We start from the raw sequence: 24,995 nt of genomic DNA, 5'->3' as shown, positions 1-24,995 counted from the left end.
TGCAGGCTATCTTTGCAGTAGATTGCAACACCGCCCCCTTTGGCAGTTCTATCTTCTCTGAAAATGTTGTAGTTTGGGATGAAAATTTCAGAATTTTTTATGGTCTTCCTAAGCCAGGATTCAGACACAGCTAGAACATCCGGGTTGGCAGAGTGTGCTAAAGCAGTGAGTACAACATACTTAGGGAGGAGGCTTCTAATGTTAACATGCATGAAACCAAGGCTATTACGGTTACAGAAGTCATCAAAAGAGAGCGCCTGGGGAATAGGAGTTGAGCTAGGCACTGCAGGGCCTGGATTCACCTCTACATCACCAGAGGAAAGGAGGAGGAGTAGGATAAGGGTACGGCTAAAAGCAATGAGAATTGGTTGTCTAGAACTTCTGGAACAGAGAGTAAAAGGAGGTTTCTGGGGGCGATAAAATAGCTTCAAGGTATAATGTACAGACAAAATAATAATAATAATGAATGAACACTTATTTTAACTTAATATAAAACATCAATAAAATCAATTTAGCCTCAAATAAATAATGAAACATGTTCAATTTGGTTTAAATATTGCAAAAACGAAGTGTTGGAGAAGAAAGTAAAAGTGCAATATGTGCTATGTAAGAAAGCTAACGAAGTTTTAGGTTGTAGTTATTATAGGAATTATAGGACTATTTCCCTCTATACCATTTATATTTCATTAACCTTAGACTATTGGATGTTCTTATAGGCACTTTAGTATTGCCAGTGTAACAGTATGGCTTCCGTCCCTCTCCAGCAACACAACAACAACAGCCACCATCGAAGCAGTGTTACCCATGCAGAGCAAGGGGAACAACTACTAGAAGGCTCAGAGCGAGTGACCTTTGAAGCGCTATTAGCGCGAGCTAACTAGCTAGCCATTTCACATTGGTTACACCAGCCTCATCTCGGGAGTTGATAGGCTTGAAGTCATAAACAGCGCAATGCTTGAAGTACAACAAAGGGCTGCTGGCAAAACGCACAAGTGCTGTTTGAATGAATGTTTACGCGCCTGCTTCTGCCTACCACCGCTCAGTCAGATACTTAGATACTTGTATGCTTGTATGCTCAGTCAGATTATATGCAACGCAGGACAATATCTAGTAATATCATCAACCATATGTAGTTAACTAGTGATTATGATTGATTGTTTTTTGTAAGATAAGTTTAATGCTAGCTAGCACCTTACCTTGGCTTACTGCATTCGCGTAACAGGCAGTCTATTGCGTAGGACTAGTTACCTGTAAGGTTGCAAGATTGGATCCCCTCGAGCTGACAAGGTGAAAGAGGCAGTTAACCCACCATTTCTATACCGATTTCCGATTGTTTTGAAATCTCCAAATCGGCCCTAATTAATCGGCCATTCCGATTAATCGGTCGACCTTTAATTTCAATGAATTATTCAAATGACTCTTATGTTTCACCATTGAAACCTTATATATGTATATGCAGTTTGATGGCACCAAAGCAGTGCTTAATGTTTTGTTAATTTGGTGTTCAGTTCACTCTCTTTTGAAGGTTTTTATTTAACTTTTATTTATTCAGAGGAACCCGTTGAGACCAGGGTCTCATTTAAATTGTCCCTTGAGGACAGCAACACAACAAATTCAAGCTGACCAATAAAAAAATGTAATCAACCAGAAGTTACAGAATCAACACTACAGCGTCAAACACCAAAAAATGCAATTATTTACATTTAATCCAAAAAGTTGCAATTCTCATAAAATTCATTCAACATTTAAGTCCTCAACTGCCCTAGAGGCACCAGAGTCAAGATGTAGGGAGTTTTGTAGGCTATTGAAAAATGGGGGGCACTAAAACTGAAGACAGATTTTCCTAGATCGTTACATACTGGTGGAACCTTGAGAGTTCACCATCCATGTGAACGGGTGAGGTCGGTCGTAAGCCTGTGTAGTAAAGCTAAACAAAAAGAGAGAAATGACGTGATCTACGGGACTTTAACGAGGACCAGTCCAATTTTTGATACAGGATGTGGTGATGCGTATAAAAACTGTCACCTGTGATACAGTGAAGGGCGCTATGGCAGACACCATCCAATGGTTAACGAGTAGTGGCTGCTGCATTCCGAAAAATGATGTCACAATAGTCAAGAACTGGCAGGAAAGTTGACTGTACAATCTGCTTCCTTCTGTTTAGGGAGAGGCATTATCTAACACAAGTGTTCTGAGTAAGATGGAGACAATGCTGTCCATTGTACAGGACAAAGCTACAGTCCCGTGAAAAAGTATATGCCACCTTTCCGATTTTCTTTATTTTTTGCATATTTTTTATTGAATGATCAGATATTCAACCAAAACCTAATATTAGATAAAGGGAACCTGAGTTTACAAAAAAAAAAAAAAATGAACACTTATGCAATTTATTCCCCTGTGTGAAACATAATTGCCCCCTTATACTCAGTAACTTGTTGTGCCACCTTTTGATGCAATGACTGGAACCAAATGCTTCCTGAAGTTGTTGATCAGTCTCTCACATCACTGTGGAGGAATTATGGCCCACTCTGGCATGCAGTCGTCCAAGTCCCGAGGCAGCAAAGCATCCCCAAACCATCACACTTCCACCACCGTGCTTGACCGTTGGTAAAAGGTTTTTACTTTGGAATTCAGTGTTTTGGTTTTCACCAGGCATAATAGGTCCCCTTATTCCAACGGTCAAGCATGGTTGTGTGGTGGTTTGGGGATGCTTTGCTGCCTCAGGACCTGGATAACTTGTCTTAATTGAAGGAACCAGGATTTCTGCTCTTTATCAGATAATTTCAGTTCATCCTGTGAGCTGAAGCTGAAGAGCAGCTGGGCAAGACAATGATCCAGAACACACAATCAATCCTACATGAAAATGGTTAAAAAGCAACGAGTTTCAAGTTTTGGAATGGCCTAGTCAAAGTCCAGACCTATTCCCAGTTGAGATGTTGTGGCAGGATTTGAAATGAGCAGTTCATGCTTGAAAACCCACAAATGTGGCTGAGTTCAAGTAGTTCTGCGTGCAAGAGTGGGCCAAAATCCCTCCACAGCGATGTGAGAGACGGATCAACAACGACAGGAAGCATTTGGCTGCAGTCATTGCAGTTAAAGGTGGCACAACCAGTTATTGAGTTTAAGGCAATTACTTTTTCACACAGGGAATTGGATGTTAACGTTTGATAATTAAATAAATAAAATAAGTATACTTTTTTTGTAACCTTAGGTTCCCTTTATCTAATATTAGGTTTTGGTTGAAGATCTGATTAACATTCAGTATAAATATAAATATGCAAAATCAGAGAATCAGAAAGGAGAGTAACTTTTCCACTGCACTGAACAGAGCATTTGGAAATATTCAGACCCCTTGACTTTTCCACATTTTGTATTGATACAGCCTTATTCTGAAATGGACCCCCCCCCCATCAATCTACACACAATACCCCATAATGACAAAGCAAAAACAGGTTTTTAGACATTTTTGAACATTTATTAAAGATAATATAAACTCTCACATTTACATAAGTATTCAGATCCTTTACTCAGTACTTTGTTAAATAACCTTTGGCACCGATTACAGCCTCGAGTCTTCTTGGGTTTGGCGCTACATGCTTGGCACACCTGTATTTGGGGAGTTTCTCACTTTCTTCTGCAGATCCTCTCAAGCTCTGTCAGGTTGGATGGGGTGCATCGCTGTACAGCTATTTTCAGGTCTCTCCAGAGATGTTTGATAGGGTTCAAGCTGGGCTCACGCTGGGGAACTCGAGGACATTCAGAGACTTGTCCCGAAGCCACTCCTGCGTTGTCTTGGCTGTTGGAAGTTGAACTCTCACCCCAGTCTGAGGTCCTGAGTGCTCTGCAGCAGGTTTTCAATCAAGGATCTCTCTGTACTATGCTCCTTTCATCTTTCCCTACATCCTGACTAGTATCCCAGACCCTGCCACTAAAATACATCCCAACAGCATGATGCCGCCACCACCATGCTTCACCTTAGGGATGGCGCTGGGTTTCCTCCAGATATGGCACTTGGCATTCAGTCTTGGTTTCATCAGACCAGATAATCTTGTTTCTCATGGTCTGAGAGTCCTTTAGGTGCCATTTGGCAAACTCCAAGCAGGCTGTCAAGTGCCTTTTACTGAGGAGTGTCTTCCGTCTGGACATTCTACCATTCTAATTGGTGGAGTACTGCAGAGATGGTTGTCCTTCTAGAAAGGAACTCTGGAGCTCTGTCAGTGACCATCGAGTTCTTGGTCACCTCCCTGATCAAGGCCCTTCTCCCCCAATTGCTCAGTTTGGCAGGGCGGATAGCGAAAATGTCTTTTCACTTTGTCATTATGTGGTATTGTGTGTAGATTGATGAGGAAAAAAATGTAATTTAATCTATTTTAGAGTATGGCTGTTACTTAAACAAGATGGAAAAAGTCAAGTGGTCTGAATACTTTCCGAAGGCACTGTATATATCAAACCACACTGGATGTAAACATTTGATATATCGAGTCACTTTTGAAGTCACCTTCATGCTCTTTAGGGTTTGCATTAAGAAATGATTAAAGAAATCCCATCAACATTACTTTGACTGAAATGTGTGTGTGTGTTGAACCGAGACATTTTAAAGATGGAATACTCCTCCGAGTCATCACTTGAACCATAGACATGTCAGCCACAATCAAAATAACCATCAAACAAACACTAGATCAAATGAGTCAGACATCTCATTTGTAGATGTGGAGCCTTGAAGTGCTGGATATTTTGGATCACAATTTCATTTAAAGACACTTCACATCAACTTCGCACTTTAGAAAACTGTCATTGTTGTTGTCCTGCCCTGTTTGGGGTTCTTCTTTCCCTCAGGCCAAATGGAGGGATTTGTTGTTAGCATGGAGATTTATCATGAATGGTTTCTGTGGAGATGTGCTGGAATGATAACAATAGTGTCTTTGGCTGTGTTAGAGGATAAATCATTTCAGTCACTTTGCTTAATCTCATTGGCTCATTCCCCAATTCAGCCATTTGTCTTCTCCACAGTCTTGTTTTTTCTGCTCCATCATCTCACAGAACTTCTCTCACTTCTCACCAAAGAGGGAACGCACAAAGTTAGTTTTTAATGGCATTGTTTTTCTTGTACAACAATCAACCTCAGAGGATTCTCATTCTGCAGTTTAATATGCCAAGTCACAGTAACAGTTAAGTTATATGCAATGTCAGTCCCTTATGATTCTAGAATTAATGACAAAGCAATAGTTTAGAAATTGACAGACTGTGTTGCCATTACAAGAAAAAGTAATTTAGGAAAACTACAATTTATTGCTCCGGGGTAATCTCATGGAGAGAACAATAACCCTGCCTTCGAATGCCAAATTGCACCTGTGGCTCGATCACACTCACATTCTCATACTCACACACATTGATTGACCCAGGCTAAGGAGTCTTATTTAATTGAGTTTTGTGTGTGTTGCAGCTGGCGTCGGGCATCTACAGCTTTGCCTGCTCCCTGTGGAGCCACCACACAGACTGCTTCCTCCAGCAAGTCCTAGCCGTGGATCAGGCCCATGCCCTCAGCTCACTGGAGAGGACTCTACTGTCACTTAAAGGTAGCTGGAATCATTCATGCACACACACACACACACACACACACACACACACACACACAGTTCTGATTGACTTGTGTCTAAAGGTCATTGTTTACATTTTCCCCCCAGTACTTCGGAAGCTGACAGTCCATGGATTCCAGGAGCCACAACAGAATATGGAAGTGATGGTGAGTGTGGAAAACCAGGAGAAAGTTATTCTGGAAAGAAGCAAAGATGGGATTTGACAATAATAATCTCTGTACTCTACACATACAATTATCTGTAAGGTCCCCTCAGTCGAAGAGTGAATTTCAAGCACTGATTCAACCACAAAGACCAGGGAGGTTTTCCAATGCTTCGTAAAGAAAGACATCTATTGGTAGATGAGTAAAAAAGCAGACATTTGAGCGTGGTGAAGTTATTAAATACAAGTTTGATGGTGTATCAATACACCCAGTCACTACAATGATACAGGTGTCCTTCCTAATTCAGTTGCTGGACAGGAAGGAAACTGCTCATGAGGCCAATGGTGACTTCTAAACAGAGTGTAATGTCTGTGATAGGAGAAAACTGAGGATGGATCAACAACATTGTAGTTACCCCTCAATACTAACCTAATTGACAGAGTTAATTGTCATCTGCAAGGACCAGGGAGTTTTTTGATTATAAAAAACAGAATAGAGCTAAACACAGGCAAAATCCTAGAGTAAAACCTGGTTCGGTCTGTTTTCCAACAGACCGTTACATAAATGTACCTTTCAGCCGGACAACAACCAAAAACACATGGCCAAATCTACACTAGAGTTGTATGCCAAGATGACATTGAATATTCCGGAGTGGCCTAATTACAGTTTTGACTTAAATTGGCTTGACAATCTATGGCAACTTGAAAATGGCTGTCTAGCAATGATCAACAACAAACTTGACAGCGCTTGAATAATTTTCAAGGTGTGCAAAGCTCTTAAAAAAATTACTATCAGAACCTCGGAGCATACAAAATAATTTATAGGAACATCTAAACTGTTTTAAAATGTAATTGGATACATATCAATGTTAATTGGCTCATGTTTGGCCATAATATTGGGTCAAATGACCTAAGATTTATTATTCATTAAAGCTTGAATGTATTGAATAAATAGTTTAGTTCCAGAATTACATGGGGAGAAAAACCCACTTTGAAACAAATTTTTGAATCTTTTATATTCCAATATTCTCTACAATGGATTTTACACAGCATACTGCAATTCTGAGTGAATTTCAACCTCCAGGGTGCAATGCTCCACCCAGGGCTGCTGGCTGGCTACTGCTAGCAAGCCCAGACATACGTGAAGTAGTCTAAATATATTGCTTTCATAGAGAATTTATGAGGGCATTTTACATTACTTTTGGATCGTAATCATATTATAATGCTCCATGAATGTCATGCTAAATATAGGTTGCTAGTAGAATAACGTTACAATGCAAATGTCTTGTGTAAAATAGATTGTCGTTTTCGAACTAAACCTCCCTTGCACTGCAATAACACCTTTTGCTTAGTTTCCGTAGGCTGGCCCTCATCTGATTTGTAAGCAAGGTATTGCCATAGTTCGCTTCTAGGGACAGTTTTGTCAACAAGCTGCAGGCATGGAGGTATGCTTCACCTACTTCATCCTGCAGCCATCGCCTGCATTGTGGGAGGCTCTATTGTCAACTAATCCTTAAGGTGTTTTCATTTGACCCACACTAAACGTGACCAAATACATGACTGAAACGGGAAATCATTTGCCGCGATTTATGTGTACACTGGATATATTCAAATAAATGTTACATTTTGAGGCTCTCTCACAAAGTGATAATACAACGTACACACAATATAATATGATTTCAGTTGTTTGAGTGTGTGATATAGGGGTTAGATACATGTTTATTTCGATGTTAAAAAGAAAACAATTTTTTAGAAACACTACCATGTTGATCTGAGCCCTGCTGTTGAAAAACCACGTTCGTGTCCAACTGTCGCAGATGCACCTCCCACCCGACTTCACACCACCACCCTTGTCTACGGTTAGTTGCTTTAGGCTTACCACTCAAACGTGCCCAATATATGCGGTGCTGCTCATCATCTCACTGAGTTTACCTTTAAATTATAAACGTTAATCTCAATGTGACCCGCCAGATTCAGAAGCTTGAAAACCCCCATTAGAAAAACAGCTTAAACTCATTAGACCCCCCCCACAGCTGAATGTAATTCATAGTTTTGGAGTCAACGATAATAGTTTCAGTATAGTTAATGTTTTTATTTCAGTTTACTATATTAGCTTTTTCATAATAATTTTTCATTTAGTTTATTTTAGTTTACCATAATAACCTTGGCCCTGAACGCAGTCTTCCTTACAGCTAGACCCCGCTATGAAGGTCCTGGAAATGTTAATTCAATTTAGTGTAAATCGTCCAATAAAATTATTAAAGTGTGCGTGTGCCGAGGGCTGCTCCCCTGGCTTGGAGCTAATGGAATCATTTGCTCCGAGTACTCTGGTCATTTGAACTCCGACTCCAACTCTCCTATCCTTCATATCTGAGTGGTGTGTTTAAGGAACACCAGGAGACTATTAAGCTAACCTCTTGTTCTGCGAATGTCAAAGGAAAAAGTTCAAGGAGAGAAGGAAGGAAGGAGGGAGGGATGAGGCGTGAGTTGACTGGCAAGGGGTAGTTTGATCCACTCACCCTCTCCTCCTCCTTCCTATCTCTTATCACCTGCTTATATTTCCCAAAGCACAACCAGTGGCATTTTCTCCATATTACTCCCACCCATGCCATCAGATGTGTAGAGCTGCTTAATAGACCCACAACAGTGGAGATGTGAGAAGTTTGATGAAGCTGTTGTTACAGGTTGCCTCATTATAGACTCCACAGGGAAAGAAAGCTCATTTAAATGGGTTTTAATTAGTTCTTTCAGGCTGTGCCTTGCCTTAACTCCTTCACAAATGAATAATGAAATTCACTGATCTAGGCAGAGATTCTTATACACATATGCACACACACACACACAGAGTCCTGATTGACTTGTTTCAGTGCTTCCATTTAGAGACTTCTTGGAGGACATGCTTTTGTTGGGTAATCTTCTTTCAGTTTGATCGAACTTTAGAGCAGATAGATCATTGGCACACTTTGGCACACTTTCTCACCCTTTCATACCCCTCTGAAACAGAGCTGTGTATGCAATAGGAAGCTAATGTAATTTCAGTGTAATTGGCGATCTTGAGTCTGCCCTCCGTCAATGGTTTCATAAATGACCAAATCAAGGTTTTGCCTACGTTATCGCAGGTGCAGCAAAACGCTTATGTCTAGCTCTAACAGGAATATCTAACAGTACAACAACAATACACAAGAACAAGACATTAAGACATGTCAGAATGAACAACGTCCGAGCCAGGAATATAAATATACACCGGACAAAAATATAAACATGTTCACATCCCTGTTAGTGACCATTTCTCCTCTGCAAAGATAATCTATCCACCTGACAGGTGTGGGATACCAAGAAGCTGATTAAACCGCATGATCATTAGACATGGGCACCTTGTGCTGGGGACAATAAATGGCCACTTTAAAATGTGCAGTTTTATCACACAACACAATGCCACAGAAGTTTTGAGGTAGCATGCAATTGGCATTTTTACTGCAGGAATGTCCACCAGAGCTGTTGCCAGAGAATTGAATGAAATATTTCTCTACCATACGCTTCCTCCAACGTTGTTTTAGAGTATTTAGGAGTACGTCCATCCAGCCTCACAACCGCAGACCACGTGAAACCACGCCAGCCCAGGACTTCCACATCCGTCTTCTTCACCTGCGGGATCGTCTGAGGGGCGTGGGGATATTTATGTCTGTAATGAAGCCCTTTTGTGGTGAAAACCTCGTTCTGATTGGTGTGGCCTGGCTCCCCAGTGGGTGAGCCTGGCTGCCAAGAGGGTGGGCCTATGCTCTCCAAGGCTCACCCATGGCTGCACCCATTCCCAGTCATGGGAAAACCATAGATTAGGGCCTAATTTACTTTTGACTGATTTCCTTATATGAACTGTAACTCAGTAAAATCTTTGAAATTGTTATTTTTGTTCAGTATGTGTACAGTGCATTCGGAAAGGACACGGACCCCTTCACTTTTTCCACATGTTGTTATGTTAGACTTATTCTAAAATGGACTTTAAAGTATTCAGACCCTTTACTCAGTACTTTGTATAACCACCCTTTACAGTGATTATAGCCTCGAGTCTTTTCGGGTATGACGTTACAAGCTTGGCACACCTGTATTTGGGGAGTTTTCCCCCATTCTTCTCTGCAGATTCTCTTAAGCTCTGTCAAGTTAGATGGGGAGTGTTGTTACACATCTATTTTCAAGTCTCCCCAGAGATATTAGATCGGGTTCAAGTCCAGGCTCTGGCTGTGCCACTCAAGGACATTCAGAGACTTGTCCTGAAGCCACTCCTGCATTGTCTTGGCTGTGTGCTTAGGGTCATTGTCCCGTTGGAAGGTGAACGCTCACCCCAGTCTGTCCTGAGCGCTCTGGAGCGGGTTTTCATCAAGGATCTCTCTGTACTTTGCTCCGTTCATCTTTCCCTTGATCCTCACTAGTCTCCCAGTCCCTGCCGCTGAAAAACATCCCCTCAGCATGATGCTACCATCACCATGCTTCACCGTAGGGATGGTGCCAGGTTTCATCCAGATTTGACGCTTGGCATTCAGGTCAAAGAGTTAAATATTGGTTTCATCAGACCAGAGAATCTTGTTTCTCATGGTCATAGTCCTTTAGGTGCCTTTTGTCAAACTCCAATTGGGATGTCATGTGCCTTTTACAGAGAAGTGGCTTCTGTCTGGCCACACTACCATGCAGGCCTGATTGGTGGAGTGCTGCAGAGATGGTTGTCTTTCTGGAAGGTTCTCCCATCTCCAAAGAGGAACACTGAAGCTCTGTCAGAGTGACCATCGGGTTCTTGGTCAACTCCCAGACCAAGGCCATTCTCCCATGATTTCTCAGTGCGGCCAGCGCTAGAAGAGTCTTGGTGGTTCCAAACTTCTTCCATTGAAGAACGATGGAGGTCACTGTGTTCTTGGGCACCTTCAATGCTGCAGGAATGTTTTGGTACCCTTCCCCAGATCTGTGCCTCGACACAATCCTGTCTCGGAGCTCTACGGATAAAACCTTTGACCTCATGGCATGGTTTTTGCTCTGACATGCACTGTAAACTATGGAACCTTATATAGATGTGTTTGCCTTTCCAAGTCATGTCCAATCAATTGAATTTACCACAGGTTGACTCCAATCAAGTTGTAGAAACATTTCAAGGATGATCAATAGAAACAGGATGCACCTAACCTCAATTTTGAATCTCATAGCAAAGGGTCTGAATACGTATGTAAATAATAGGGATGCACGATATATCGGTAAGCATATCGGAATTGGCTGATATTAGCTAAAATGTACCAACATCTGCATTGGCCTGATGTATAGTTTTACACCGATGTGCAAAACCGATGTCAAAGCTGACGTGCATACCTATATAACGTAGGTAGATGGCGTAATGATGCCACAAATAATCCAGCGCTACACGTGCAACACAGCAGTCCTAACCTAGCCCACAATGTCTGTGGTTTGGATCTATTTTGAAGTTTCAAAGGAAGATAACAAAAAGGATAACAAAAACTTGCAAAAGTACTCTACGAGAGGCTGTGAACAAGTGATTGGTGGCATTCTCTCTGAGCCTATTTACTGTGTTGCCACCATGCTCGATGCTTGGTACAAGGACCGCTACTTCGTTGCAGACAAGAAACAGGGTTTACGTGAAATGCTACATACACACCTGGACAAGATGGAAACGTACACAGTGACTGTGCGCACCGAGGAAGAGAGGCCACAAACAGACAGAGCTGAAACTTCACTGCTTGACATGCATGATGAAATCTTGGTCGAGAATGAAACAGCTGAACGAATGAACAACGAAACAGCACAGCAACTAAGTGAAATAAATAGGTTTTGAAGTTTTACTGGTAATGGGGACATATGTAAATGCCAACAAAATAACTTGTTGCTCATTGTGTGGTGTGTGTGTAACCTTTTATTTAACTAGGATAGTCAGTTAAAAACAAGTTCTTATTTACAATGTCGGCCTACCCCGGCCAAACCTGGACAACGCTAGGCCAATTGTGCACTGCCCTATGGGACTCGCAATCATGGCTGGGTGTGATACAGCCTGGATTCGAACCGGGGACTGTAGTGACGCCTCTTGCACTGAGATGCAGTGCCTTAACACACACATGGACGTAGCGGTCTAACCAAACTGAACTGTACTAGAATGCTTAAAAGGTCGCTAAAAATGTTTGTCGGTTATCGGTATCGAAAAGATCAGATATTGGTATTGGCCAGAAATGTCATAGCGCTGCATCCCTAGTAAATAAGGTATTTCTGTGAATAGTTTGTGGAAGTACCTTTGGCAGCCGTTACAGCTGTGAGTCTTAATGGGTAATACTCTAAGAGCTTGTGGCTTGTGCAACATTTGCCCATTATTATCCTTTTCAAAGTTCTTCAAGCTCTGTCAAGTTGGTTGTTGATAATTGCTAAAAATTGCTACTCAGTTATGTTTGGGGCAAATACAACACATAACACTTTGTATTCAGGACAAAAAGTGAATTGCTTTGCCACATTATTTGCAGTATTACTTTAGTGCCTTGTTGCAAACTGATGCATCAATTGGAATATTTTTTTATTCTGTACACGTTTCCTTCTTTTCACTCTGTCAAAAGGATTAGTATTTTGGAGTAACTACAATGTTGTTGATCCATCCTCAGTTTTCTCCTGTCACAGCCGCTAAACTCTGACTGTTTGTCACCATTGGTCTCATGGTGGAATCCCTGAGCGGTCTCCTTCCTCTCCAGTAACTGAGTTAGGAAAGACACCTGTATCTTTGTAGTGACTGGGTGTATTGATACACCATCCAAAATGTAATAACTTCACCGTGCTCAAGGGGATATTCAAAGTCTACTTTTACATTTAAAAAAAATATCCATCTGCTAATAGGTGCCCTTCTTTGCGAGGGATTTCTAAACCTCCTTGTTCTTTGTGGTTGAATCATGTACTGAGGAATGACTTCTGCCTGGCCAGTTTACCATAAATGCCTGATTGGTGGAGTGCTGCAGAGATGGTTGTCCTTCTGGAATGTTCTTCCATCTCCACAGACAAACTCTAGAGCTCTGTCAGAGTGACCATCGGGTTTTTGGTCACTTCCCAGACCAAGGCCCTTCTCCCCCGTTTGGTCAGGCGGCCAGCTCTAGTAGGAGTCTTGGTGGTTCCAAACTTCTATTTAAGATTGATGAAGGCCAATGTATTCTTGGGCACCTTCAATACTGCAGAAATGTTTTGTTACCCAATTCCTTCGACCTCATGGCTTGGTTTTTGCTCTGACATGCACTGTCAACTGTGGGACTTTTATGAAGACGTGTGTGCCTTCCCAAATCATGTCCAATTAATTGAATTTAGCACAGACTCCAAATTGTAGGAACATTTCAAGGATGATCAATGGATACAGGATTTACCTGAGCTCAGTTTGGAGTCTCATAGCAAAGTGCCTGAATACTTCTATAAATAAGCTTTGTCTGTTTAAAAAAATATATATTTTTACAATTTCAAACATTTAAAAAAATAACTGTTATGGGGTATTGTGTGTAGATTGAAAAAAATGTTGATCCATTTTAGAAGAAGGCTGTAACGTAACAAAATGTGGAAAAATCCAGGAGTCAGTCTGAATACTTTCCCAAGGCACTATATATCCTGGGTATTTATCAAATCCTGCCCTGAGAGGCTGCATCCCGGTTTTACACAGCTCTTTCTTTCTCTGCCGTGCTTTCTCTCCCTCTATAGTTTGTTGTTACCTGCTCACACAGCCTAAGGACTGGTAATAATGTGACTGGTTTTGTAGGAAGTCATCCGCCCCACCTTGGCAAAGTGAAGGAAAATGTTCTTTCTGCCCCAAAGTTACAGTAGCTCTCCCGCATACTGCAGAATATATTTGCAAATAAATCTTATTGGTGACAGTTTGATAACAAAGGGGACACACCATAGCGCTTTGCCCTGTGTAATTGTGTTTCCGTTGTGACACTGTAGCTGGAGGCAGGTCAGGCTGAAAAGCCTATAGATGTGACTGGATAGTGGAAGAGTTTACAATGCTGTGAATGGGTCCTGCTAGCTTTACTAGCTCATTTCCACAATGTTCGCTTATGAACTGCTTTTTATACCTGTATTTGTCTGTATATGTACTTGTCTTTGTTTTGATTGTTGTTTTATGTATGCACAGAGCAGCAACCTGCGTGTCCCCATGGGGATAATAGTCTGTCTTAACGGAGCCTACTTTAGGTTGTTACTGTTGTGTAGCCTTATAGGGTATCATCCCTATGTTTTGGATTTCGTACCTCTAGTTGATTTCCGTGCTGAAGCTCCGAGGTCCTCTGCCATAGGCTATTAATTAAAGGATTAACGGTGGGTGATTAAACATTCACGTAATTCCTTTTTGAAAGTCCAATCAGTTTTCCACATTGATTCAATGTCATCACGTTGCATTTTTTTTTTTGAAATCGTGTGGAATCAATGTTGACTCAACCAGTTTGTGCCCAGTGGGAAGTCTGTGTTTTCCAGTTTGGGCAGATTATGAACTGTCAGTGACATGTCGCAAAGGCTTGCCAGGCACACTGAGTCAGTGTGTGTGTCTGTAACGTGTATGATGACTCATGTGTTCAGTTGTGTGACTGCCTCTCCTAATTATGTGATAAAACAGTGATGCGACCACCAAGATTCCACCGAGATTGAACAAACCCTGTACCCCCTCTCATTCTTCTCGCTTCCCTCCTCTGCCCCTCTTTTCTCTCTCACCAGGGCTTCCTCAATGCAGTTTTTGAGAGACTGAAACAGTTCCTAGAATGCAGTAAGTATCCTGAACATTTTTTCCTAAATGTTTATTAACTTTCTAATTATACAATGATCTAATGACACACACACTCGCCACACACCTAGCACCCACCCACACACCACACACATAGGGGTAAGTCTCAGTGCTTCAGATGGTGTGTTAGAAATGTAATTACTGGTATCTGTCCCTATTATCACACACAATATGTCCTTATTGCAGAGGGTCAGCGGAGGTCGGGGTGTATTGGGCCCGTTGATATTTTGGGCTGTCCGACAGCGGAAGCTCGTAGGCGCTCTGAGCCAGGAGAAATATCAGTCTCCCTGCAAGATAAGGGCGGATAAAGAAGCATGTCCATTGAGTTGCACCATCCTCTATTTTCTCTCTCCTTTTCCTGTGCATGATCCTTCCGCTGAGGTCAGCTGTCTGGATATTCCATGTTATTACAGGTGTCACCGTCTGCTGAAGGATGTGTTTTTAGGTATGGGAACAGGTAGCCTCGTAATTACCGGACTGATTACCGCTACACTTATCAGTCTGGAAGGGATTCCATTCAAGTTGTTTGGGCAGATAGGCTTTCCCCAAAACAAACTCGAAAGCGATTGGATCACCTTCAATCAATCAGAAAACAGAAGCCGCAGCACTGCATTTTTTGGAAGTAGAACTTGCCGTCGTTCAAGAGAAAGGCATATCGAACACCAGGACAATAGGCTTAGGCAATATGAGCCAAAATAAGCGCAATATATCGATGTCAACGAGAGACTAACAGCAATATAGTAGCCTAACATCAGCCAGGGTATATCTAATGAATTTGCGCCTAATGATTTTGACAAACCGTAGCGATGGATATTATGCCACTGCATATAATTCAATACAGAGATTGTCTTGATACAGTAACCTCAGACTGTCATGTACAGCTTTATATTTAGCTATCATCACCTAAGTATGACTTTACATGTGTTGTTGTCCTGTTGTCTCCTGCCTGTCAGTAACCAAACCACCGGCATAGTTCATCAGAGGAAGCTGATTGGCCTTCGCAACCTTAACAGACTGATATTGAGGGATCAGCGGCTTTGCGAGGCTAGGGAATAGGACCGTTGCTTCCTGTTCTTGATGATGTCATCAGGAACGGTGATGAGGAAGTAAACCTCCCAGGACATTTTTTTATTGGCTACAGCTTATTGTTTTTATAGATTCATTTTGATCGGCCGAGGGAGTTATTCCTGACATGGCACTGTCTTTATTAGTCTACTTTATTATATTAGAGAAACAAAGGCCCTGTTCTCCCAGGTGGCGGTTTCGTTCACTCTCCCAGAGTGTATTGTATTGTAGTTATAAAGTGAAGCCGGGGCCTCATGTCTTGTATGTACCATTCGTCACCACACATGACGTTCCCTCCCAGGAAATAAGTTATTTGAATTGAATACACTAGAGGAATTAAAATATCCATCCGTAGTGAAGTGCATTATGATATCACTGCCTTCATTCCCTTCTCCCTTCAACTCGAGCTCTGTTATGATTGTATTACACAGAAAAGATCAGTGGATACCTAACAATTTCCTCTCTGTCTTCTTCTCCCCTCCCTGGTTTATTGGCAGCCGGGCAGGGAGATGGACTCCGATGTCTGGCATTGGGGTGGGGGGGGGGGGTTGTTGACATCAGAGTAACATCTTCATGGGTAGCCCCTTGTTGTAAGTGATGCACTTAATGTTGGCAAGAGATGAACACTTGTCATATTTTGTATTGTTGTTTTATAGTCTTGTCATATGGCTTGTTGTTTTTATACCTTTGTCATAACATACTGTTGCTCATATTTGTTTTGGTTTTATTTCTTCCAGGTCGGCAGGTAGACCCAGACAGCCCATGTCGAGAGAAGCTTGAGAAGACTATCATACTGTACACTAAAGTGGTGAGTCAAACTGAGCAGTCAACAACCATGTAGACCTAGGTGTTGTTACAAATCTACACTAATTCGTTTCTCAGTAGTCTTGCTTGCATACCAGGTACTGTTGACAGAGGCTGATATCCCAGCGCCAAGTGCTTCAACTTCATTTCTTACTTTCTCTCTTTTTCTACGTTTCTTCTCTCTATATTTATTTCCCCTTATTAATTTTTTGTCTGCTTTTGCTTCTCCTTTTCTGATGTTCTCTCCTTAGCCATCTTTTTTTCTACCTTACTCTCTTGTTTAATATTTTCTCCATCTTCTCTGAATCTCATGTTTTTCCTTAACCATTTCTCTCTCTCTCTCTCTCTCTCTCTCTCTCTCTCTCTCTCTCTCTCTCTCTCTCTCTCTCTAGTTATTAGATTTCCTGGAGGTCCACCCGTGTGCGTTCATCCCACTGATCCAGCGCTCTCTGGAATTTGCTGTCAGCTACGTGTTCACGGCGGCCGGTGAGGGCCTCGTCTTCGAGCGCTTCACCGTCCAGTGCATGAACCTCATCAAAACCATCGTCAAGAACGAGGCCTACAAACCCTGCAAGAACATCGAGGGTAGGTGGAGGGTTGGGGCTAGGGCAGTCATGGTGATGGAATTTTGGATGGCGGTTATTGGTTATCCAAAGGACTCAGTCATCGTAATAAGTATTAATCTTTATTCCTATTTTTATCCATTTATGGCTGTTATTTTATTTTCATGACTGTCTTCATCCATAAGAGTTGGTGACACAGTTATATGTAATTGTGCCAGCCCTAGTGGGGAGAGGGAGGGAAGAGAACATGGGAAGGAGAGAATAAAGGAGAGGAGCGAGAGCAAGATGAAAATTAGGGAGAGGAAATAGAATGGAAAGAGACAGCGGGAGAAATCAACATGGCGTAGTATCGTTAATACAGCCAACCACAAATAACTGCACTTCCTTGGCAGGCAGGCAGATTGCAAGCATCATTAATGTACCATTATAATAATATAACGGGTAAGGAGGCGCCACAGTGGAGTTCAGTTTCTCTCTGAGCTGTCGAGACTTAGTTGTCGATGGTTGTGGTTAGTTTTGAATAGTGTGTGTGTCTGTGTGTAAGTTCTTACATGCTCTCTGGGTCGCCCCTCTCAGACAGTAAGCCGGAGAGTCTGGAGGCCCACAAGATCAAGACGGCATTCTTCACACACCCCACCCTCACAGAGATCGGACGGCGTCTCGTCTCCCACTACTTTCTGTTGACCAAGGAAGAGCTGGCCATGTGGGAGGAGGACCCCGAGGGCTTCGGTACGCTCACAAAGACATATGGCTGCTGATGTGTTTCCTTGTCGCTTTGCAAACTTTTCTCTTCGCAAGTTAACTCTGCTAATGTGTCCATCTGAATCTCCACACCATACTGTAGTACACAGACACACAGACAGACACACACACACACACCCTCCTTATCTCATTGTTGCTCTGTTTTTGTATTCACAGCTGTTGAAGAAACAGGGGGTGACTCCTGGAAATACAGTCTACGGGTGAGTAAATGACACACACACACACACACATACACGCATATATGCCAGTGCACAGAGACGAGACCAACTGACTTGCTCAGCGCAGGCAAGCCGTTGAAGCAGCCATGCTCCCCCTGTCACTGCTCTCACTAACAGCTTTGCTGATTTGATTTCAACAATGTATTCAGTCACACTGAAGCTGATTTATTTCCCCTCCATTTCATCATATCCCTCTTCTCCTGTATTGTTTGGGAGTCCTTGACTGGGGTGCAACAAGATACCACAGCACAGCCACATATAACCAGGAACCAGAATAATCCTATAGATTTGTGAGAGAAGGTGTGATAGGATAAGGATGTAGAGATGAGATAGTGTTTCTACCTGTGGCCAGTGATGTATGGTCTTAGTAAAATAACAACCACACACACCATTACAAGCATGCAAGAGCAACAATATTCTTCTTACCAGAGGGAAGAATGAGAATAGTCTTTAGCTGAACTGGCATACAAGAAAAGGAAGACAAGTATTTCAGGTGTCTTAAGCAAAATAATCTGTGCGGTCCCCTAAAACACAGTAATAAAGTGTCTTATTGCAGTGCTGGTCAGTGAAACTATCAATTAGACTTATACTAGCTGAGCAATTAACCAACGTTTCTGTTATTTTTCGTTATTTTTTTAAGCAACTGACCGACGTACTGTAGGTTCAATTGTTTAATTCCATTTATTTTTCAATGAACTGCACACATTGAGCAGTTCTCTACAGATAAATCCGGTCAATCCCGAACTATGCGACGTTGTAGGGTAGTTTCCAACAGGCCAATATTCTACATGGTTTAGCACAGACAACGTGGTAATTAAGTACAATGACCGTAATCCATTACGCATGCAATTGTCCGGTCTGTGTGTTTGTTTTATGCCTGCTACATTATGTTAGTGTGGGGTAGACACGGAGAGCGAGAGACAGAAGAATGCATGATCGAGAGGGAACGAGAACAGTTGCTTCGAGGTATCTCTTGCTTTAACAGGGTTTGTGAAAATGTGGCACCGGATATTTGACCATCAGCATCTAAATTTACCGGACATTTGAGAGAAATGCGTTTGGTGCGTAACCTGAAATCCCATTTAGATTATGGTAATGCATCTTAATAAGATATGCAAGTCGAGGATGCAACGATGTGCGGTCCTCTTTACCGAATTCTGGTGTGCACTTGTTAGAATATCTGTCCACATTTACTTTTCCTCAGCCAACAAGTGACGAACAGCAACATTACTACACTATGTTAATATACTATCCCCCATAGTAGAAAAGTTTACTTATTCTATTGGTCAGCTTGTCGATTAATAAATGGCCAACTCCACACACTCTGGGACAGTTGTGGGATGACGGATCCCAAATTCATACAACCAGTAGGCCTTAGGCTACATAAAAATAAAAAAATGTGAGCAACGAGTCTGATGCAATAGATAAGAACGTTTAGCTTAAAATGATGATAAACTATTACTTCTTCACAGTTTAAGTGCAACAATGCACACAAGGCAGTAGGCTACGCACGGATGTTCGTTCCATAATGCAATTAGCGGGAAAACACTGTTGTCAAAAGGGCACCATACATGTGCGCTGTTTCATGTCACAGAGGTGAAAATATCCATTAGACATTTAGAAAGAGGGGAGCTCTAATATACAACAACTAGCACTGGTTGCTAATATGACTAGGATTTTGCCTTTGGCTGCTGAACAATGAAAGAAAGTGCTATAAAATAATTGCCTTCACGGATACGGTCAGATTTTTTGCTAGGCTACTTTGAAGTGAGGTACGACATGCCTCTTAATATGTATTAAAATGTTCTGGTTTCAAACAATTATATGTTTTCAAAAATGCATACTGCCTCCAGCACATTGCAAAGTGGTGTTTGACGCGCTGATGTAGCCTACCTTCTGTTGCTTATGTATGCATATGCTGTTTGAGAAGCTTCAGCGGCAGCTCTCACACTGTGACAGATTCTCCGCTCAAAAGCTCTATCTGTATGCTGTACTCGTGTGATAAATAAGATACATAACAAACATACTACACAAGCACCAATTTAATTCCACTAAATTATGACCATTCACAATTATTTCCATCAACTGGTATTTCCATCAATTAATAGGCTAATAAGCATTATTTTGCAGTGGGATTTTTCTTCTCCCAAACAATGTGGCGATGCCAATTTTATTTATCGGGTTTTCAATTTTTCTAGCGGCCAAAAGCCTGCTATTACCAGCTAATGGAGATCCTGACCTGAAAATACATGATCTAAGTGAGTGATGGATAGTATTTAGCATTCATAAAATAACTACTAAAATAGTTATTTGGTCAGACAGCATATATTAGAAGCATTAGAAGCCTCCTCCCTAAATGTGTTTTATTCACTGCTTTAGCACACTCTGCCAACCCGGATGTTCTAGCTGTGTTTGAATCCTGGCTTAGGAAGACCACCAGAAATTCTACAACAAGCTAACTACTTTGCAATCTACTGCAAAGATAGCCTGCAGAGTTCTGTCCTACTATCCAGGTCTGTACCCAAACAATTTGAACTTCTACTTTTAAAAATCCACCTCTCTAAAAACAAGTCTCTCACCGTTGTCGCCTGCTATAGACCACCCTCTGCCCCCAGCTGTGCTCTGGACACCATATGTGAACTGATTGCCCCCCCATCTATCTTCAGAGCTCGTGCTGCTAGGCGACCTAAACTGGAACACGCTTAACACTCCAGCCATCCTACAATCTAAGCTTGATGCCTTCAATCTCACACAAATTATCAATGAACCTACCAGTTACCACACCAAAGCCGTAAACACAGGCACCCTCATAGATATCATCCTAACCAACTTGCCCTCTAAATACACCTCTGCTGTTTTCAACTAAGATCTCAGCGATCACTGCCTCATTGCCTGCATCCATAATAGGTCGGCGGTCAAACGACCTCCACTCATCACTGTCAAACGCTCCCTGAAACACTTCAGCGAGCAGACCTTTCTAATCGACCTGGACGGGGTATCCTGGAAGGATATAGATCTCATCCCGTCAGTTGAAAACACCTGGTTATTTTTTTTAAATGCCTTCCTCACCATCTTAAATAAGCATGCCCCATTCAAGAAATTTAGAACCAGGAACAGATATAGCCCTTGGTTCTCTCCAGACCTGACTGCCCTTAACCAACACAAAAACATCCTATGGCGTTCTGCATTAGCATCGAACAGCCCCCGTGATATGCAGCTGTTCAGGGAAGCTAGAAACCATTATACACAGGCAGTTAGAAAAGCCAAGGCTAGCTTTTTCAAGCAGAAATTTGCTTCCTGCAACACTAACTCAAAAAAGTTCTGGGACACTGTAAAGTCCATGGAGAATAAGAACACCTCCTCCCAGCTGCCCACTGCACTGAGGATAGGAAACACTGTCACCACCGATAAATCCACTATAATTGAGAATTTCAAGAAGCATTTTTCTACGACTGGCCATGCTTTCCACCTGGCTACCCCTACCCCGGTCAATAGCACTGCACCCCCCCACAGCAACTCGCCCAAGCCTTCCCCATTTCTCCTTCTCCCAAATCCAGTCAGCTGATGTTCTGAAAGAGCTGCAAAATCTGGACCCCTACAAATCAGCCGGGCTAGACAATTTCTTAAAAGTATCTGCCGAAATTGTTGCCACCCCTATTACTAGCCTGTTCAACCGCTCTTTCATGTCGTCTGAGATTCCCAAAGATTGGAAAGCAGCTGCGGTCATCCCCCTCTTCAAAGGGGGTGACACTCTAGACCCAAACTGCTACAGACCTATATCTATCCTACCCTGCCTTTCTAAGGTCTTCAAAAGCCAAGTCAACAAACCGATTACCGACCATTTCGAATCCCACCATACCTTCTCCGCTATGCAATCTGGTTTCAGAGCTGGTCATGGGTGCACCTCAGCCACGCTCAAGGTCTTAAACCAGGGGTCCCCAAACTTTTTCCTGTGAGGGCCACATAACTTTTCCCTTCTCTGATGGGGGGCCGGTGTCAGTTTGTAACAGAAAAAGTGTGACGATCGTAGGGGAGCTTAAAAAATGTATTGTTTTCCAGAAAGCCACACATAACCAAATAACCCTTTCCAGGTTCTTTACAGAAAAAAAAGTCAGGAAACAAATAATAACACTATTAATGAAATAAATAATAACTAAATAACCCTCTCTGAGTTCTTCACAGAAAAAACAGGAAATAAATAATAACTAAATAACTCTCTCTGGGTTCTTCATAGAAAAAAAAGCCATGGAACATTAACTTTCTGTCGTGCCATGCACAATCTTAACAGATAAAAGTTCAGCTCAGTTGTCAGAGCAGAATCTCTCTGACACATATGAGCAGTCTCTTAAAGTTCTTGTGTTCCTTCCTTATAATCCTTTTGTAGGTTCCAGTAGGCTTGTAGACACCGCTGTTTGCAGCTCTCTCTCATCAACTTCCCTGTGAAAACCACAAAAGAAGCAGGTTGAGAAACTGAACTAAGTGATACAGCACCTACACAGCACAATACATTTCACTACCAGTATGGTTGTAAAGATGGATTTTATCCCAGTAGATTTTATTATGATTATATTTGTTTATGCTCAGAATGACTAATTCAAGTCAGAAAAGTGAGCTTACCTATGTATGTTCATCAGTGTGAACTGTGGGCCTGCATCTGGCTGGTGAGAAGTTGAATATCAGGTTCCATTCTAGTTACAGCCAGTCTCAAGCACTGATGCAAATGTTCATCTGTCAATCTTGATCTCATCGGGGTTTTCAGCAGTTTCATGCGAGAAAAGGTTTTTTGCAGATATACGTGCTGCCAAAAAACTGTGGACATTTTCATTGCGTGTTTTTTGATGTTTGGATATGTGTCGTTTGGGAGGGCGGCATAGAAGTCAATGAGACTGTTGGGCTTGAATGCGTCTTTCAGAACATCACAGTTCTGTAACTCAGCCAACTCAAACTGATATGAAGGCTGGGCTTCATCAATGTCGGCAACAAAGGGGTTCTGAAAAAGACGGATTTCTTTTGCATGAACATGTAGTTCACTGAATCGCACACCGAACTCCGCCTTCAGCATTTCCAGTGCTTCCACGCACTTTTCAGCTGGGAACGGGACCGCTGGGTTCTCTGTCGACAGGTTTTGGGTAGCAGGAAGATGGACGAAGTTGCGCTTTTTCACTTGTTCCAAAAGCAGCGCTAATTTCACCTCAAATGCTTTTATGTGTGAATACATGTCGCAAATGAGTTTCCCCTCGCCTTGTAGCTGCAAGTTAAGGCTGTTAAGTATTTCTGTCACGTCTGTTAAAAATGCGAGGTGCCATTTCCATTCTGGGTCGATCAGCTCTGGGACCGTTTTGTCTTTTAAATGAAGAAATGCGTTAATTTCGGGTAGCAGCTCGTAAAACGCCTCAAAACTCTGCCCCGGCTCAGCCATCGGACCTCTGTGTAGTACAGCACATCTCCGTGCGTAGACTCCAGTTCAGACAGGAATTCTTGGAACTGCCTGTGTTTAAGTCCCTTTGCTCTGATGAAGTTTATGCACGACACCACAACCTTCATTACAGAATCCCACTTCAACACTTTGCAGCACAGTGCTTGCTGGTGAATTAGGCAGTGGACTCGTAGCGGGGCGGTGAGACCCCTTTTTCCAACTCCCGGTTCATGCGTCCTATTAGACCGCGAGTTTCGCCCACCATGCTAGGAGCCCCGTCAGTCGTGATGCTAGCTAGCTTTGACCAGTCCAGGTCCAACTTCTCCATGGTTTGGCACACTTTGTCAAAAATATCCTCTCCCGTTGTAGTCCCTTTGAGACTTTGGAGGGCTGCCAGCTCCTCGCATATCTCAAAGTTTGCGCTAACTCCACGAATAAAAATGAGCAGTTGCGCTGTGTCTTGCACGTCCGTGCTCTCATCCAGTGCTAATGAAAAAAAGTCAAATTCTTTCGTCTTCTGCTGCAGCTGGGCATATACATTACTCCCGATTTCTTCAACGCGTCTGGTGATTGTACTCGCCGACAGACTTACGGCATTAAATGCATCTTTCTTCTCGGGACACACCTCCTCCGCGACAGCATCCATACATTTCTTAACAAACTCTCCGTCAGTGAAAGGCTTACCGCTTCTTGCTATCAGTTTAGCAACCCGAAAGCTGGCCCGAACGGATGCCTGGTTCAGCTGAGCTTGGCGTACAAATGTATTCTGCTGAGATAGTAGTCCACTTTTTAGCTTTGAGAGTTTGTCTGCTCGTATTTGGCCTTGCAAGCTATCGTACTTGTCTTTGTGACGGGATTCATAGTGTCGGCGAAGATTGTATTCTTTGAATACCGCCACCGTCTCTTGACAGATGAGACAAACAGCCTTTTCTTTGCATTGAACAAAAAAAAAATGTTTGTCCACTGCAGGTTAAATACCCTGCATTCTGAATCAATTTTTCTCTTACCTAACCCTTTCGCCATTATTCCGTTCTCTCTTTGACAGGGCCGGGCCTAGGATTTTTTTTCTGGAGGCCAAATAGGAAAAAAATTCGATAGCGTCTCTGGTAATGTTCAGAGGGCCGGGCCAAATGTGCTGACGGGCCGTATCCGTCCCGCGGGCCGTAGTTTGGTGACCACTGTCTTAAACGATGTCTTAATCGCCATCGATAAGAAACAATACTGTGCAGCCAATATTCATTGACCTGGCCAAGGCTTTCGACTCTGTCAATCACCACGTCCTCATCGGCAGACTCGATAGCCTTGTTTTCTCAAATGATCGCCTCGCCTGATTCACCAACTACTTCTCTGATAGAGTTCAGTGTGTCAAATCGGAGGGCCTGTTGTCCGGGCCTCTGGCAGTCTATGGGGGTGCCACAGGGTTCAATTCTTGGACCGACTCTCTTCTCTGTCTCCATCAATAATGTCACTCTTGCTGCTGGTGAGTCTCTGATCCACCTCTACGCAGACGACACCATTCTGTAAAGCTCTGGGCCTTCTTTGGACACTGTGTTAACAACCCTCCAGACCAGCTTCAATGCCATACAATTCTCCTTCCGTGGCCTCCAATTGCTCTTAAATACAAGTAAAACTAAATGCATCGTCTT

The 24,995-nt window shown here is 42.5% G+C and overlaps 1 protein-coding gene and 1 long non-coding RNA gene across 3 annotated transcripts in view; one reads left to right on the top strand and one right to left on the bottom strand.

Annotated features, from left to right (window-relative positions):
* ipo11 (importin 11) overlaps positions 1 to 24,995 on the top strand; it is a 275,946-nt gene that overhangs the window by 55,118 nt on the left and 195,833 nt on the right. For both annotated transcript variants that reach the window (XM_029638398.2, XM_029638396.2), the window contains exons 6-12: positions 5,444 to 5,576; positions 5,685 to 5,743; positions 14,455 to 14,503; positions 16,324 to 16,394; positions 16,783 to 16,975; positions 17,530 to 17,682; positions 17,872 to 17,915. In XM_029638398.2, the coding sequence (XP_029494258.2) occupies positions 5,444 to 5,576; positions 5,685 to 5,743; positions 14,455 to 14,503; positions 16,324 to 16,394; positions 16,783 to 16,975; positions 17,530 to 17,682; positions 17,872 to 17,915 (702 nt within the window). The remainder of the gene's footprint in view (positions 1 to 5,443; positions 5,577 to 5,684; positions 5,744 to 14,454; positions 14,504 to 16,323; positions 16,395 to 16,782; positions 16,976 to 17,529; positions 17,683 to 17,871; positions 17,916 to 24,995) is intronic.
* On the bottom strand, positions 21,965 to 24,499 carry LOC135565205 (uncharacterized). Its single transcript, XR_010461385.1, has 2 exons — positions 22,551 to 24,499; positions 21,965 to 22,370 (listed from the first exon to the last, which is right to left on the bottom strand). It is a non-coding gene; the product is annotated as an uncharacterized LOC135565205 (long non-coding RNA).

The sequence above is a fragment of the Oncorhynchus nerka genome, linkage group LG27, assembly GCF_034236695.1.
Source record: "Oncorhynchus nerka isolate Pitt River linkage group LG27, Oner_Uvic_2.0, whole genome shotgun sequence".
NCBI classification, from domain to species: Eukaryota; Metazoa; Chordata; class Actinopteri; order Salmoniformes; family Salmonidae; genus Oncorhynchus; species Oncorhynchus nerka.
This window is presented reverse-complemented; position numbering and strand designations above follow the sequence as displayed.